The sequence below is a fragment of the Chroicocephalus ridibundus genome, chromosome 2 (genome assembly GCF_963924245.1).
Source record: "Chroicocephalus ridibundus chromosome 2, bChrRid1.1, whole genome shotgun sequence".
NCBI lineage: Eukaryota > Metazoa > Chordata > Aves > Charadriiformes > Laridae > Chroicocephalus > Chroicocephalus ridibundus.
In genome coordinates, this window is record NC_086285.1 from 20,222,099 (window position 1) to 20,239,694 (window position 17,596).

The window sequence follows — 17,596 nt, forward strand, 5'->3', positions numbered from 1 at the left end:
CAGTTTTTTTAATTCCTAAATGTGTGTTTGAAGGAAGACATAATAGCACATTCAATAAAGTTCAATTACTATTCAATGACTATTAAGTACACATGCGGTGTTAGCTGATATTTTGCTCGGTGTTTGTACTGTAGCAGATTTGGTTGTGTAATTTTGTTTTGTAGATAGAGCAGGGGACACCTGCATTCACCTCTAGAAATTTTTATTTATGTAGATAGGGATTATATTTACACTGGAAAATCCATTTTGAAGATTCTGAAAATAATAGGCTATCTGTTTATACTCTGGGTCAGCTGATGACTGCCTACTGCACTGTTGATAAAACAGCATATATATGCAAGAAGAATTAGTGTTTATTACGGGTAAACACTAATTCCAGAGATGGAAAAGTATATTAGAATCATAGAATCATTTAGGTTGGAAAAGACTTTTAAGATCATTGAGTCCAACCATAGATCACCCGAGCTAGTCCTATCAATGGGGAGGGGTTTGTTATTGAATGTTTTTCATTATTTTCTTAGTTTTGAGAAAATAATTCATATCCAAGTAATATCATGATGGGAAGGGTATAATAGTAGAGCAGAAAGAGTGTCACAGATAATAGGATTGCCACAATTGCCCTGAAATCTGCTTCATAGCCTCGTGTCTCTTATTTGCAGTTTCATTTCTCGGTTTCATTCTAACATCCCTAAATTCATCCCTTAATTCCTAATATTTAGTACAGACTGAATGGTTTTCTTCCTTACTATTTATATTCTTCAAGATTAACTCCTTGTTATTGGAAAACCTTATACCATAATTAATGGGAAAAAATATTGATTAGGGTTTAAATCTGTCCTATTATGCTGTTGAGGCTCATTCAAGTTTGCCAAAAATTAAGTAGACTAAAAAAAGTGAATTTTCTATATGATCTTAACAGACCATAAAACCATTTTGATGCCACTTGTATTTCAAGTAGTGGTAGCTATAAATATATCCAAAAAAGATAACTGTAACCTTTGGCTTCCACATAAATCTTAAAGTTCTAGTGTTTTTTTGTTTTTTTTAGTGGCTCAACTAATTGTAATTTCAGGATTTATGAAAGAGGAAAGAGTACTCCTGAAATTCCCCCAAATGGAAGATTCTCAGTCAGGTCACTGTGTCAGATATTTACGACACTCTTCTACATTAGGCATAAAGTAAAAATCCATAAAGCCCTCTGAGCAAGTCTATAAACCCATTTTGTCTTCATCCATCTCCAGGCCACCATGGCTGTTCAGCCAATATGTTTTAGAACCTTTTAGGCAATTAGGAGTCTTGTCCAGGGTGAAATCTAATCGTATTTTGAAATGCAGGAGCTAATAATTTTTAGCAATATAGCTGTAAGTAGCTTTTGGTACTGACAGAAGTAGGATATGTTGGATTTCAAACTATGACCTTTTAAGATGAAAATGAGATTGAGAGGAGGGGGAGATGTTACAAGAAGACTGGTTGCAGAATGCTCTTTTCTGCTCAGTAAATTACAGTTCCAGTGTCTGAAAGCTAGGTGTGTTTGAACAGTGGATGAAAAGCTTAGCGAACATGAAAAGCGTTAGTTATTAGATTGTGGCCATGCTTAATTGTGCTAAAAATTAACTATGTATTTGATTACATATCTGAAATATATGAAAGTTCTTCCCTGAAATATAGTTCTTATAACAACCATGCTAAAATGCAACATCCTAACTTAGGCTACAGAGGAGCTCAACTTCCTTACCAAAGTTAAATTTTGGAATCCTGTTCAATAGGATTCACATTTTGATTTCCAGGAGGCAATAGACTTTATTTGCAAGGTTTAGATTAAGGTGCAGTTCTTTTACCTTGCCCGAGGTACTGAGGTGGTGTAACCATGCTGAAACACTAGCTAAGTGATAACTTCCTCTGCCAAATATGTGGTTAGTTTTCATCTGTACTAAGAGGTGTATCAAGCAAACTTATGTAATGAAATCCGGTATTTTTGCAAACTATTCACTTGCAAATAACATGGCCTGATAATTCCTATTCCATAAAAGCTTATATAAGGAGACAAATATATAGTTATGTGCTGGGAACACTTCATTAATGACAGAGAGAAAGGATTTCCTGTAGAACAGATGGCCCTTGGAGTGTTAACCAAACTGTTCATCTAAACCAGCATTGTCTGGAACCTAATGCCCTCAGGCAAGGATCCGACCCAGTTGTGGAGAGGCACCATGCAATCATGACAGATGGTCATGTGTTGAGACAGTCCAAAGACCATGCATATGTACCAAGGGTGCTTGTTGAGAGCTGAAGCTCACAGTGGAGAATATTCAGTAGGTTTATGGTTATGGCGTGTCCTGGTGTCCCACTCTGAACAACATTAATGTAAAACAATGAAGGCACATGAGACCTTAAACTGAATGGAAGGAAGAAAACATAGTTTCTTAGCCCTTCACCGGGGTTTTCATTGGATAGATCAATAGGGGGCAGAGATTTGTTTAATTAGCTTCAGTCATCTTAGAGAGGATATAAAGTTTAGTCCATCGTTCTGCAGTGAGTTGACTGAGTGACAGTAATAAATACTTAGAATTATACATTTCCAACTTTTGAAAAGCAAAAATTTCAATGCACTAATGTGCTAATGGTTGTTACATTAGTGTTTAGTGTTTCTTATCACTTTTATATATAAATCTGAGTAAAATCTTAACTAGGCCTGCATAAGGTTTTAAAGCTGAAGTATATGAAATTCAGTTTAAATAGCAAAGACTTTTCTGATCACGAGATTGATCAAGACTCCTTCTGTATGAAGAATATGCTTCAATCAGCTGAAGATGCTCTCGAAAACAAGCAGGAGTCTCACTTGTCTTCAAAAATTGAATTTTAATACAGTTTATGGCTGCTTTCTACATTTGAAAATCTGGCTTCTTTTCAGCCAGGAAGAGCATAGTTTTGAGAGATACACGCGATGACAGAGCTTTCAGAGGCATAAATAAAAACAAAGTAGAAAGAATATCAAAGCACAGAAGGGATTAAAGTGATCTAATGAGAAACATGGTAATGGTTTGAGGAGAAGGACTGAGCTGGAAAAATAAAATGGAGGAAATTTATATGTTTAAAATTGAAGTGATTGAAGCCTTGAAAGTAGCTGCCATTAGCATTAAAGTGAGGGGGTTTAGTATCTTTTTCCAGAAGATATTAAAGGAAGCAGAGGTGCAACTGTCATTCATTTCTTTTTGACTGCCATGCTGAACTGGAGTTTGAAGTGCCACTGCTTCATCGGGTAACCATCCCAAGAGCTGGGGATCTTCAGGTTGTAGAAAGCCTTTAGAGATGGTCTTTTCCACCCCACCACATCCCAGCAGTCAGTGAGGAAAGCCCTATTACGCTCTTATTTCAAGCAGCTGTAATCCATAAGAAGAATCAGATGGGAATCAAATCTTGCAGATTTAGAGCTGCTTTGCACCATTATCCCCTGGGCTGAGATCTAGCCCATTTTGTATAGAGCTGCCATGGGCCTGAATTTGCTTTTACAAACTCTCTGTTTACCCAGCTATATTACCACTGGAATCTAGGGTGTTACACCAGTATAAAATCCATGTGTGGAAGGAGAATTTGACCATGAGATTGGTTTTGCAGTCATTTAGTAAGAATTACTGTTTGCAGTGAATTTCATCTGCAGCTTTCATCGTATGTAGATAAAATTACTTTTCTTTATTTAAAAAGGCCTGATACTGCAATGTGTCTGCAATACTATCTGTTCTGTAACTCTGGTGTTTACACCTCTGAACGAGCCACAGAGCTACCAGCATGTGTATGTGCGAGAAAGTGGAATGTATCTGCAGCTGAAAAAACAAAATGATGACTTGATCTGGATAGGGCTAGGGCTTAACACAAAACACTACCGAAAGCCTGGCAGTTCTGTTCAAACAGGCGGGTGGGTAATGTATTTGATTTACCAGGTTCATGTCCAGTATGTTTGTCTGGAGACCTGAGGAAATGTAACTGGGATGAGATGTCTCTTGCGGGAGGGAATATATGTGAGGTGTGAAGAAGGAGATGGCTGGGGAGAGGACTGAACAAGCATATCATCTTTGGTTTTTTTCCAGATTTGCTCTGCGCTATGTAAAATATAATTTACAGTTGGAAAAGTAGTATATATGACACCCTGCTGAGAGAGCATGGAAGATTTCAGGTTGCTTAGTTTCTTTCAGATTTATGATATGGCATGCCTGGTCAACAGTACTCTCTCTCCCTGAATGATAAAAGTATTACAGGAAACTAAAACAGGTTTGTGTGCTTATTAGACTTTATCAGTTTTCAGCCCTGCAAGTAGAAGAAAAAGAAGTTATAATGAGCAATCTGCCAGTGCAAAGTGAAACTGAAATGGTAATGCTTGAGGAGAAAAGAGAATTGGAAAAGCAACATCTTACAAAACAGAAATATCTTACAAAACAAAAGAAAGAACTTAGTGACAAGGTGATCTTTTAATTATAACATGCTAGTATGTTTAGGTATATTTATTTATATATATATATTTATATACAGACCTTTTTAAAGTCTATGGATCTCACAGAACTACAGTCTCTTTAACCTTTTAGTTGCTCAAGTAATGATACAAAAAGACATTTATGTAGCAGCGTTACCCCAGGACCTTACAGAATTTCTCAGGACATTTCTCTGAGAGAAATAGGAATCAGCTTCCCAGAAAGGAGAGTGAAGACCCAGGGCCACACAGACTGTGCCCAAGTTGTATGCACAGGTACTTCCATCCAATCACCCAGACTGGAAATGTGCCGCCGCTCCCCTCTAGTCCATGTACCTGGGCTTTCCTAGCTCTTACACTTGACATTGGACTGATAGCAGTCAGGGCATCCACACAAAAGCAAATATTAGGAAGCATTCCTGCACCCCAAGTATAGACATAATCATGAAAATCGGAGTTAAGTCTGAGTCAGGAGTTCAGTTCTTTGTTCTAATCACTTGACCATATACTTTCCACAAACTACTGGTTTTGCCATGAGGAATTTGTAATGATAGATCTTGTGTCCTCGTCCATTTAAGGAAATGGCAATTTTAACATTGACAGCAGTAAGATGAGGTTCAGACACATATACATAGGACAAGGTTACATTTATTTATTATCCACTGTGCTGTTTTTATTATAGTTGCCAAAATTTTGCCTAACTCACAATCCTTAGAAACAAAGAAAAAAAAATGAGCCGACTTCAAACTACTGGTTTGTAACTTAGGTTACAAAACCTTTCAATTTTTAACATGATACTGGAAATATCTAACAGCCCCAAACAGGAAAACTTGTCCCAAGAATAGCACTGTGTATGAGCAAAACTTCGTATTTGTTTTTGCATAGTTGGTGAAGAAAATATTTTTTTACTTACTTGTTTTACTTAGTTTCAGATAACATACATAATACCTGAGCAGCAAGCTACTGAAAGAACCCTCACTGTCGAAACTGAGAAACTGATGAAAAATAAAGGTCAGGAAAGGCAAACCACAGAAACGTAGTGACCAAAATTTTTAAGATGTGCTTTGAAGACATTTGAGAAGCCTCTGTGTTGATTTAACGACTTCTCTTTAGACTTTTTTTTCTATCTTAGAAAGGAAGCTGAGAAAAGTAATACAATATGGCGAAAGAAATTCCAGATTCTACAGAATAGGTTTAGTATTGCTTTGTTTGCGTTGATATAGTTCAGGCCTATAGCTTTTGCAAATTGTATTTGTGAAAATTAAGGTAGTTATATAGATCATTCAGTTACCTAGTCATTAGGCATTTGAGGGTGTAATAGCTAGGTTTAAAAGACTGGAATTAAATATTAACGGACTGAATAATATACTGTTAATCTCCTTGTAACAATGATAAGCACTTCAGACAGGTAATTTTGTACAATTGTGTTAATAGTACTCAGAGTTCTTAACAAAACTTGGTTTGTGTGCTGTTAGACTACATTTTTCTTTAATGTCTTTCTTATGGCAGTCTTGAACGAGACTTTAAGCTGTTAATACTCTTTTGTTTGTCTATGTGTTTCTCTTTGTCTTCTTTCCTAATGCCCCTCTTTCCCAGAATTCTTTTTCATCTCCCTTGTTTCATACTTCACCATTTTCTGTCACTACACTTCCTCTATCCTGGAATCACAGTGCTTTCTTCTAGTTTTCACGTGATGACAGTTCTCCGTTATACATACTATTTTACTCAGACAGTTTTCTCCTCTGCTCTGTCCATCCTCTCTAGAATCTTCATCTTCCTTCTCTATATTCTGAAATATTTTGGCTGAAAAATGCTGATTGTTGAAACCCACAAATTCCCTCTAATCATCAAATGTACATGGAAGGTCCTGTGGAGCTCTGCTCAGAGTCGTAGAGACCAGCTGAGAATTGTAGTGCTTGTAGGTCACACAGCTCCAGCACAACTACTCAAGACATAGCTTTCTGATTTTCCATGAAGCTGTGACTGAGACTGAAAACCTTGTGAAGCTATGAATTCTTCCCTTGATCTAAAGCTGGTCCTAGTATAAATCTTGCCCTTTGAAAAAACCTTATACTGTTTCTTGGGCAAGTAGCACTCTGACAGCCAGATGTGCTAGGACTACATCTCTACTGACAAATAATTTTTAATGGAGTAGATACTCACATTTGTCCTTGGGTCTTTGTTCTCTGTCAGCCTCAGTGTGTCTCTGTTGCTTCATTCATATTCTTTTTTGGAATAGAGCAACCAATTCCTCAAGGCAAAACCCTAGAGCAGTTCTGGTGCCGGTTTGTTCCCTACAGGCAGTACAGATGAGGTGGCACACCACATAACAGCAGGCCACATCTCAGAAAGTACAACATATGTGTTTGGCACCAACCTATAAAACAATCTCTCTGGTAGGCCATGACATAACCCAGTGCTGTTTTAGGTAGAAAACTACAGACTAAGAATATCTAAAATCCACACATGTGCCCCAGGGGACCCAGCCTGGCCCAGTATGAATGCAACCAGGCCACTCTGGAGGTCACTAGTACTGATCAGTGTGGACACCAAGTTGGGCAGCATGTCTTAAGGCTATGATTTTCTCCCTGCAGCAAAATGTTTTAGTAGCGCGTATCTTATGGAGTGCACACAGCATCTTTATTGTCTGAAGAAGCATGCAGGATTTACTAAGACTGAACTGAACAGCACACAAATAGGGTGGAAAACCTCAGTAGCCTCGGGTTTTCAGAGCTTCCAGTGTCCCTACTATGAACCTAGGAGCTGGAATCTGAAAGCTCTGGGACAAGGTGTGGAAACTGCAGGGTTTAGAAGCAAGGGTAGTTAGTATGTGGGTGTTGCCTGGAATGGCAGGATAGGAGAGCCCTAGCAGATGCCTAATGACTTGAATATGTTCTTGGTGGTATCTTTGCTACTGTTGTAGGGATGAATCAAACTTTAATTTCAAACTTATGGAGTCCTGATGGAATCTATTTAATCTTGTAAAAATCGTATTTAATTTTTTCTCAATTTTTTTTTTCAGAATTTCAAATTTATTTCTGATACCAAATTTTAAAGAACAAAATTTCCCACGAACTGCACATTCTACTATATTTCAGACAGTTCTTTTCCTCTATTTTTTATCTCTGCAAGACCAATCAAAGGTGTGGAAATGCAGTAACTCCTGTCTTACAAATGGTGAACTGTAATGAAGGTCCATCGATTGCACAGCAAACTGTCTATATTGTACTTTATGCTTGTTTAGTTTGATACAATATCTCTAAGGTCAACAGAGAGTTCCTCATTAAGTTCAGTATTCATTGAAATAGCCCCCGAGTTATCTTCTCATCTAAAAATGGTGAGAATAGACTATGTTAATAATATAATGACAGTGTTATCAGTGTTTTTAGTAATAATGCGAGTCTCTGTAAAAAAATAAAGTTCTATTATTCTTATCAGGTCTACTTTAATGAGTATTCACTGTGTTGCCTGAATAGGTAGGTACTGGAGAATTTTTTTAACAGAAAACATTAAAATTACTTGCTTAAGTAAAATAACATGAATTTGTCATTTTTTACATAGCTGATCATTGTAACATCATAGAAACAGATTCATTTTGATGAAAAGACAATTAATGGGTAGATCTAAATAGACTATAGGAACATCCTTATTTTTGTTTCCTGTTTTCTCTGATAGTTTATTAAAGAACCATGCAAATTGTTTTTTCATGACAGTGTGACTATCTGAGCAGCAGATATTTGCCTTGAATTTATCCTGTATGTTGTTATAATTTTATTACACTCATATTTTTTAAAAAAAATAACTGTAAAATATGTGAGCCCTCTTGTGGCCAAATTATCTTCCATGTGTTTTATGAAATCATTAGAGGCTGTGTGGCCTGCTGAATGAAGTGCCTGAAAAATATGTAGAGAACACTGAGTGTAAATTTAGTTAGTTAGTACTTTTAATGTCAGTTCTCCTTCATTCTTCATAACAATTAAATCCATTTAAGTTTTCCTTTACATCTTTCTTCTTCTACTCTTTGTAACTAAAATGCCCATGAAGTTCTGAGTTTGTAACCAAACACAACCAGGGCACGGAACTCCAAGTTTTCTAATAACTTTGTCCATTCTGCTATAATTGCCGTGAAAGGTGGTAGTTAATGTAAAATGATTTTTGTGGAGATCTTTTTTTATGATGCGGGGCTTTTTTACTTTAAAATCTTCCTACGTATCAATGATTTGTGTCATAGGCCCAGACATGATTAACAGTCAGAATGGTCCTTTAGTTATTACCGAACTAGAGCTGAACTCTGTGGTGATTTTGAGGCAGAAGAGACGACATTTTGCTGCCACTTACCACTCTTCCCTCACAAGTTCAGGGGGAAATAATCCAAACAATCCAAACTACATATTCTTATTTAAGACGAATTCTTATCACAATAATTTTCACCTTTTTTTGATGTTTTTTTGCTTCCCTTCATTAAAAAGGTCCGTTTCTGTAGTGTAGGAAAAAATCTACAGCTGTTCAAATTACCTCATGAGCTGGACCTTGAGAAATTAGGTAGCAATTTTTGTAGATTAGATAAAATATCAGCACTCTGTGGTTAAAGTTATAGTAAATTTACAGACAGGAAAAGGATGGTACTTTAAATTCAAAGGGTGTATTCTACTCACAGATTTTTCCACTGCATAAGGTCTGTTACTTTAGTCATTAATTTAATGTAATATATGCATGGCATTTTAATGTATATGTGTCCCATAGATTGCTGAATGCTTGTTGGCTATTTGTTCTAATTTTGCTGATTGATAGTGGTTGCTTAATTATTTCCCCTGAGACCTGAAAAGATACAAAAAATTACTTTTTAAAGTTGTGCTGGAGAATATTGGTTCTACTATCTTAACCTTCTTCTGTGTTTGTGATATTTGTGAAAAATTATTTATTTATGATACAGCTATATATATATGTGTGTTAAAGAAATGCAAACTATCAACACATCTACTTATGTTTTACTGGTTTAATCTGGTGTTTTAGTTTTGTTTTCTGCTATTTTTATTTATGTTTATCACAATCTTTTCAGTAGTATGGAATTAGATTAAAACTGGAGGGTATTTGTTAATTCTTGCTCTGTTACACTGTATCTATTTTTTCCTAAAAAAAGTAATATACATCAAAAGAGATGCCATATTCACAGACATGCTTGATGTTCATTGTTAAAATGCATTTTATCGTTGCAGCCTTTGTGTAGACTCTCAAGGGACTCTTTGCAAATAGTCACTGTAGAATGAACAGAATTGAAGATTTCTAGTGCCTGATACCCTATAAAAATTATATGCACAGAAAATACACGGGAATTTGTAGAAAATATGTCAGAAAAGAGGCAAAGATTGGTGAATTTAGTGAGGAGAGAAAAAAGCCAAATGTCATACTCCTTACTGGTAAAATCAGGTAAGTTTCTAATTTTCAAAATTTGAATGAGTGCAAATATTAATTGGGCAGAGCAGTGGGTAGGAATTCATAGATGGATTGATTTCGCTAAAGAGGAGGAAATCAGCTGCAGTGGGTTTTGACCAGCCTTCGCTGTTCTTTGAACGGGAGCATGTCTTTAGATTAGCGTGTCCTGAGTAATGTGCTCTAGGCAATCCTGCTTTAGCAGGGGAGTTGGACTAGATGATCTCTAGAGGTCCCTTCCAGCTCTGAAAAATTCTGTGATTCCGTGATTAGCAACTGATGGTGGAAGTGCTCTTAACTTGAATTAACCACTTAACAATATACAAGATATGTTGAGGCTACCCAGAACTAATATGCTCCATCTATATATTATATTTACAGCTTTCGAGTGAATATCAATCAAATAGCTGGCTCATTATAGTTATTTTGATATTTTGGAAATTCAGTTTCAATATGTTTTTAAATATGTATTGTAATTCTTAGCAATGACAGCAGGCTAATATAGGTTAATTTAACGTGGAAATCTTTTCAGTCTGCATGCAATTAAGGATGAGATGTTTCTTAGAAAAAACCTGCAACACCAGTTACTAGCACTTAAAGGCACATCTCTCAGTGAGACAGCAAGTAAAGACAAGGCAACTGGTTTACTTTATTGAATGCTTCGTTTCTATCAAAAGAAATCTTTCTAATACAGCAAGACATAGAAGGCAGGCCATGCCATACGATGGTGAAAATTATGCAATGGTAAATCCGACAGAGGCAGATTGTCAAAGGTGGATATGCTCAGCCGCATGCACTACCATCTTGTGTGCATAATTTGTGCATACATATAGCACATAAATTGGGCTTTTGCTGGCATACATCACTGGGTAAACATAACATCCATCTGCAGTGTATGAACGAACCATAATGATAACTTTTTCGGTCAGTTTGTGAATTTAGACTCGTCCTGGAGATTGTCACTTGTGTCCACTTGATAGAAGGTAGAATGATCAGGAACTGTGAGGTTTGGCGCATTACTCACTCTGTGGGCTACTCACATTGTAAATCCTAACACAGCAAGGAGAGCCGCCCCTAAAAAGCCACCTATCCTCCTCTTAGGTAAGTGGGTACAGCAGGTGAGAATGACACTTTTATCCTTTTTTCCAGGGAATTTAAATAGGGGAAGATTTATTCTACTCCAGGTACAGGACTAGCGCAGACTGCTTACTCCCTGGATCAGGGGAGGAGGCTCCATTGTAACTCAGACTCCATTGGGATTTAATTTAAGTCCTCTAAATTTCAGAAAGGTCTTCAGTCAGCCGTCCTGTGGATGGACCTGGGTTAGCACAACTTCATATTGTCTCTAACTCGCGTCAGGTTGTGTTCTTGCAAATTAGACCTACAATACACCGTGCTTGGAGGAGTTTAAGAAAATTATTTTGGCAGAACAGAATTGGGAGGTGTAAATGTTTCAAATTCATTTATTGCATGGTGGTTGGTCTTAAACAGAAGAATTACTTTTATTTCCTTCATGCAGAGTTGTCTGTGTTTTGTCCCCTTTTGTGCTGTTCTGATGGCATAGTAAGAATTTCGGGGAGAATGAACAAGGATGGAGCTTGTCAAATTGAAAATACTTTGAGTTTACCAACACTATCATAATGAATACTCAAACACAGAGTTGCATTAAAGTAGTAATTTCCACTTTTTTTTTTTTCCTGATTAAAGTCATATAGCAAATTTGGTTGCAAATAATTCAACACTCAATGTAAAAGATGTACAATTCAGGTGTGGCTCTGTTAAAACATATTCCCCTGATTTTAAGAGTGATTATACAGTGATGGCAATTCCATATTCAATTAGAGTCAATGCAACGCTACATCCTTTTGAAAATGTTTAATTATGTTGATTTCTCACTTATCAGCTTATATGTCTCAAGTTACACTTTCTTGAAATGTGTTTAATGTGTAATTAGCGTGTTACTTACAGGTGGCTTGTCCTGTTTGTGTTGAAAATGATACAAGAGGGATACGAAGGGATTCAGAGATGGGATATATTTGCATTCAACTTTGGTGTGTAACTTTTTTTTCCTAAACAGAAATGTTTAAATATGTTCCATGTTTAATAATTATAACATTTTTGACAATTTTGTGAAGCATAGGAGAAGACTTTTATATATCCAAGAGTCAATATTTATCATTTGCATAGTGGAAGATTGTTTCGATGGGAGAGTTTCATAATGTCAGACAATGAATTGCTGTAGACATATACGGAATTTCCCATTTCACTATAGTATGGATTATGATTATTTATGTGCATTTCATATTATTGTTTATTTTTTGAAATATGTAACATATTCAAATTTGCTGAGTTTTTTGTTTTCAAATGCATGCAACAACAAATACTTGTGAAAAGCAAGCCAGCTTCAGTTTTAAAGCTAGCTGCAAGATATAAAAAATTATGTGGCTGCAATTGTAACTGAACTAATATTGTCTCAGTGTTTAGCAAGGCCAGTGTAAGCTGGATTCATCCAGTACTAAAAGAAATGGGAAGACCAAAATGACTTAAATGAGAAATGAGTGGATTTCTAAAGTTATGAATACTACCAGTTGCCTAACCAGTAAGAGTTTAATTTGTCTTGCTACCTTTTAAGCCTAATACCTCAACTTCAGTGGGTAGATTATCAGATTACTTCAGGAGATGGAGAATTCTATACCCAATTTGTGAGCACAGATAGAATCTTTATGAGAAATATATGCCACTCAACTGGGATTATTGTTTGAAATTCTGATATCTGATGTAATGTGAACTTAAAGGCTTATATGATACAATTATTTATGACAGAAAATGACAGGGATCCAGGGATCAACATAGCACCAGAAGATATTCAGGTGGGAAAAAAATTACATTTAAGAAAAGGCTAGTAAAGAATACGATATTGTTCGGGTTGCTATAGGTAATTGTGGAAAAGATACGAGGGTCACAAAAATAATGAGCTTCCCATTTTAACCACCAATTCACATAAAGTTAATAAAGAACAATTTTCAGTGAAAAGCATCCTGAAGTACCTCTTTTCAATTCTCTAAACAAGTCTCTGCAAATAAGAAAGGATGCGTTGGCTTTCAGATGCTTCTCTCAGAAGAGAACATGAAAATATCTTATGAATTCTTTAAAAAAAAAGTGAAATTATTTAAAAGGAATATTAGATGCTTAAGAGCTTAAAATGATGGGTATTAATAGTCTACATAGTACACTGCTGTGTCCATTTCTAACAGCAGTCACATTCACTGTATCCATGATTACATGACATTGTTTAAGTTATTTAACTGAATAAAACTAGCTTCTTAAGCAAGATGATTCTTCACGTCATAACAAATTGCCAGTCAGAAATACATGTAGATATATAGATATAGATGTAAACACAAATACAGACTTGTCTGTATATAATTGTCTGAAATATATATATCTGTAAATATGTATGCAAAAATTAAATTCCTCATGTTCTGTCCTGCAAAAAGTACATGTATGAAACAATTACAGTTCTCAAAACTCAGTGGAAAGATTTATGCTTATTTTAATTAAAATTGAGTCAGGCCCTAAAATAGTCTCTCAGGAATTAAGGGCATATTAGGTTTGGCTTAAATGCTGATAGCTGAAATATCTCTCAGGGGGTTTTTTTCAAGCACTCATTACTAATCTAAGCATGAGAAAAGTTTGTATAAATCTCATTTCTGTATTTTATAGTATTTTAGTGTTTCTTTGTTTTAAGAACAGTTTTAATTTTATTTCTTTTTCCTGAATTTCAGATGAACTTAACTGTAACTTGGCTTTCTAGTTATTTAATCAATAGTTTCCTCCTCCTCCTCCTCCTGGAAACTACACTAATTCCTCCTGGCATCTATGCTAAAGCTCATGGAAAATAAGGAGGTGGCTGGTAACAGCCAACATGGCTTCACTGAGGGCAAATTACACCTGACAAATTTGGTGGTCTTCTGAGACAGGGTTACAGCATTGGTGGATAAGGGAAGAGCAACTGATATCATCTGCCTGGAGTTGTGCAAAGCATTTGACAGTGTCCCACATGACATCCTTGTCTCTAAATTGGAGAGACATGGATTTAATGGATGGACCGCTTGATGGATAAGGAACTGGCTGGATGGTCGCACTCAAAATGTTGCGGTCAATGACTCGCTGTCCAAGTGGCAAGCAGTGATGAGTGGCATTCCTCAGGGGTTGGTACTGGGATAGGTGCTGGTTAACATCTTTGTTGATGGTATGGATAGTGGTATTGAGTGCACCCTCAGCAAGTTTACCAATGACACCAAGGTGTGTGGTGTGGTTGACATGCTGGAGGGAAGGGATACCATCCAGAGGGGCCTTGACAGGCTTGAGAGGTGGATCTGTGTGAACCTCATGAAGTTCATCAAGGCCAAGTGCAAGGTCTTGCACCTGGGTCAAGGCAATCAAAAGGACAAATCCAGGATGGGTGGAGAATTGGTTGAGAGCAGCCCTGAGGAGAAAGGACTTGAGGCTATTGGTGAATGAGAAGCTCCACCTGAGCTGGCAATGTACACTTGCAGCCCAGAAAGCCAACCACATCCTGGGCTGAATCAAAAGAAGCATGGCCAGCAGATCGAGGGAGGTGATGCTGCCCCTCTACTCTGCTCTGGTGAGACCCCACCTGCAGTACTGCGTCCAGCTCTGGAGCCCCCAACATAAGGACATGGACCTGTTGTAGCGAGTCCAGAGGAGGGCCACGAAGATGATCCGAGGGCTGGAGCACCTCTCCTACAAAGACAGGCTGAGAGAGTTGGGGTTGTTCAGCCTGGAGAAGAGAAGGCTCCAGGGAGACCTTATAGTGGCCTTCCAGTACCTAAAGGGGGCCTACAGGAAAGGTGAGGAGGGACTCTTGATCAGGGAATGTAGCGATAGGATGAGGGGTAATGGTTTTAAACTGAAAGAGTGTAGATTTAGATTAGGTATCAGGAAGAAATTCTTTACTGTGAGGGTGGTGAGGCACTGGCACAGGTTGCCCAGGAAGCTGTGGATGCCCCATCCCTGGAAGTGTTCAAGGCCAGGCTGGATGGGTCTTTGAGCAGCCTGATCTAGTGGGAGGTGTCCCTGCCCATGGCAGGGGGGTTGGAACTAGATGAGCTTTAAGGTCCCTTCCAACCCAAACCATTCTATGATTCTGTGATAAGAAAATCTTCTAGCCCCCAATATATTCCAGTCTACAGAAGGACAGAAAGAAGACAAAGATTAATTTCTTAGACTTCCAAATGCAACAAAAATGGACAGTGTTTGAAGATGGTGAGTCTGAAATTCATGATGCATAGTAACCTAGTCTGCAATTTAAGTATTTCTTTCCAACTGCTTAGCGTATAGTTGAACATGATCATATTTCTCCACATTTCTCTTTCTTGTAAGATTTTTTAAGGGTTTGATGTTTCTTGACTGTCCTTTACTTTCTTTCTACCACAATTACTACAGTAATTTTCACCCGAGTTTTTCACAGATGATGAACAAAGGAGAACCAGGCATAACAGAGCCTGTGATTCTTTGGTTTTCCAAGTGCAATCTCTGACTCCATCCCATATCCAGGTGCCAGATGTTATTTTAGGAGTCTTTACAGTCTTTTGCTTACCAAAGTCTCAGGGAAGAGGGAAGCTATGGGGCTTTGAAGAAAGCATAGCAAAAGGTAAATGCAATTGCACTTCAATGTGACAAAGAACTCATGGAGAATCTTCACCATTCTCTTTTAACAAGCCAGAAGTATTTTTCAGTTTGCAGAATAGTAATACGGACTTGTTCTAATTCTTCAAACCTGTTACTCTATGAATATTGGCTGAATGTAGAAAAAGTATAATTATTTTATTTTTGAGATACTGAAAGGCGATCTGCTGAATTGTGACTGTTGAAGTAGAATGAAACCGCGGTTTCAGCAACAAGGTTATCAGGTTTTGCTGGTGGTTTGAAAGAATTGTTGCCGGCTTCAGCAGGACAACGTGGAGCACAAAGGAAAATAATGTGATTGGGAATATTCCTTTTTCTGAAATACTTCAGCAATTGCTTCTTTAGCACGATCAGGTTGCCCGCTCATCCTCTTCTGATGATGCTCAATGTTTATATTACAGGAAGCTATTTATAGCATACATAAATACTTTCGAAATGCCTCCTTTAAGCTATTTTAGACCTCATATGTACCAACATTCAAAATTAAGAGTCCAGGTTACTTTTGGAACTCGCTGGAGTACACAAGGTGACCAACTGGGGCAGAGGATGAATTGATCCCACTGTTCATAGGACCCACCTCTGGCATCGTAGCAGTCTAGAACATACCATGCCTTCCTCTGATTTCTTAGTTTAAGCAGCAAACTATTTTTCACTAAGTAGTAGTGGAAAATGTTCTTGTAACCTAAGTTCTTTCACTGGAAAATGCTTCAAAGGTCTGAGAAACTTTGAGTTTCTATATGCCACCCCATGGACTGGGTTGTCTTTTTTTTAGGTTGTACTATATTTTTTTTCAGCACTTTTGAGTATATTCACTGCAAATTTATTGAAATTTTACTGAATCACTCTTTTACTGAAAGGAAAATATTCCCTGAACCACAGATGATTAGAAACCCTGATACTTAGAAATGATCAAGAAATAGTTAGAATAAACTCTTCAGCTCAATTATACAAAGGAGTATATTGAAAACTGTGACTCAACAGAAGACTTCTCCAAAATATTGGAGAAGGATTGTCTATCCATCTATTGTCATACCGATCATTGTCTTCTGCATAGAGATTGATAGCTTTCCCATGAACAGTTGATTAGATTGGAGAGTGTAACCTCAGCGTGCACAATTGAAGCTGTACAGAAATAATTGTTCTAATTACCAGTGCTATATAATGTCATTCCAGTCCTAGACCCTACCACTGCGTAATGTCTGCCCTTTAGGTTCTCCTCAAAGAGGATAGGGGGTATTCTGAAGGAATCTTTGATATTTTCAATGACTCTTCTGCCTTGAGAAGTCTCTTCTTGACAACTCATAAACTCCATGTTGAATATTCTGTAGTAACCAACCTCCTCCGTGCTTCCATATTCAAGTGAATTATGAGAAGGTGTCCAGTCTCTTTGGCCATATGGGTTTTCTGTTTTGTTCCCCTACATGCTCTCATGTCATACATACTGGTGGAATGAACAAGACTTAAGAGGTACTAAGAAAATTAACAATTTTTAAAGAAAAAAAAAAAGTGTGTCACCTCTTCACAGTTTTGAGTATTGACCTACCTAACTTTAATTGCAAGATACACTTGCCAAATGCTTTGCCTTTCATCTCTCATGGGATTATTGCCACAGGCTTTCTGTGAAGATTTTGAAAATTCAGCTGTCATAGTACGTACGGCTAGAATTCAAGTTGTATAAGTGGCTTCCTTGCAGAATGTCTCTTTTCTACCTCTTATTGCTGACATATTGATCCATGATGCTGCATACGGGAGAACAGTCACAGGGTCCTTATTCAATATTGACTGCATGAGCTCTCTCTGGGTATACGGAGCTTTATGAGGTGCACTGCTTGGAGTCACAAACTGTATGAATGTATATATTAGCACACACTAAAAGAAGAGAGTTATCAATAACCATTTGTCTTCAGATTAATTTTTTTCATGTGTGTATGCAGGTCCCTATGGTCCAACCTGCCCTCCTACCTCACCTTCTCAGTCTTCTAAAGAGTTTTC

The 17,596-nt window shown here is 37.3% G+C and overlaps 1 protein-coding gene across 1 annotated transcript in view; it reads left to right on the plus strand.

Moving 5' to 3' along the window:
• Positions 1–16,967, plus strand: part of C2H10orf67 (chromosome 2 C10orf67 homolog) — a 44,056-nt gene extending 27,089 nt beyond the window's left edge. Inside the window, 6 exon segments of the mRNA XM_063327798.1 lie at positions 5,395–5,498; positions 5,595–5,654; positions 10,425–10,512; positions 11,861–11,887; positions 11,890–11,943; positions 16,815–16,967. Of these exon segments, the coding sequence (XP_063183868.1) occupies positions 5,395–5,498; positions 5,595–5,654; positions 10,425–10,512; positions 11,861–11,887; positions 11,890–11,943; positions 16,815–16,967 (486 nt within the window).
• The last annotated feature ends 629 nt before the right edge of the window (positions 16,968–17,596 follow it).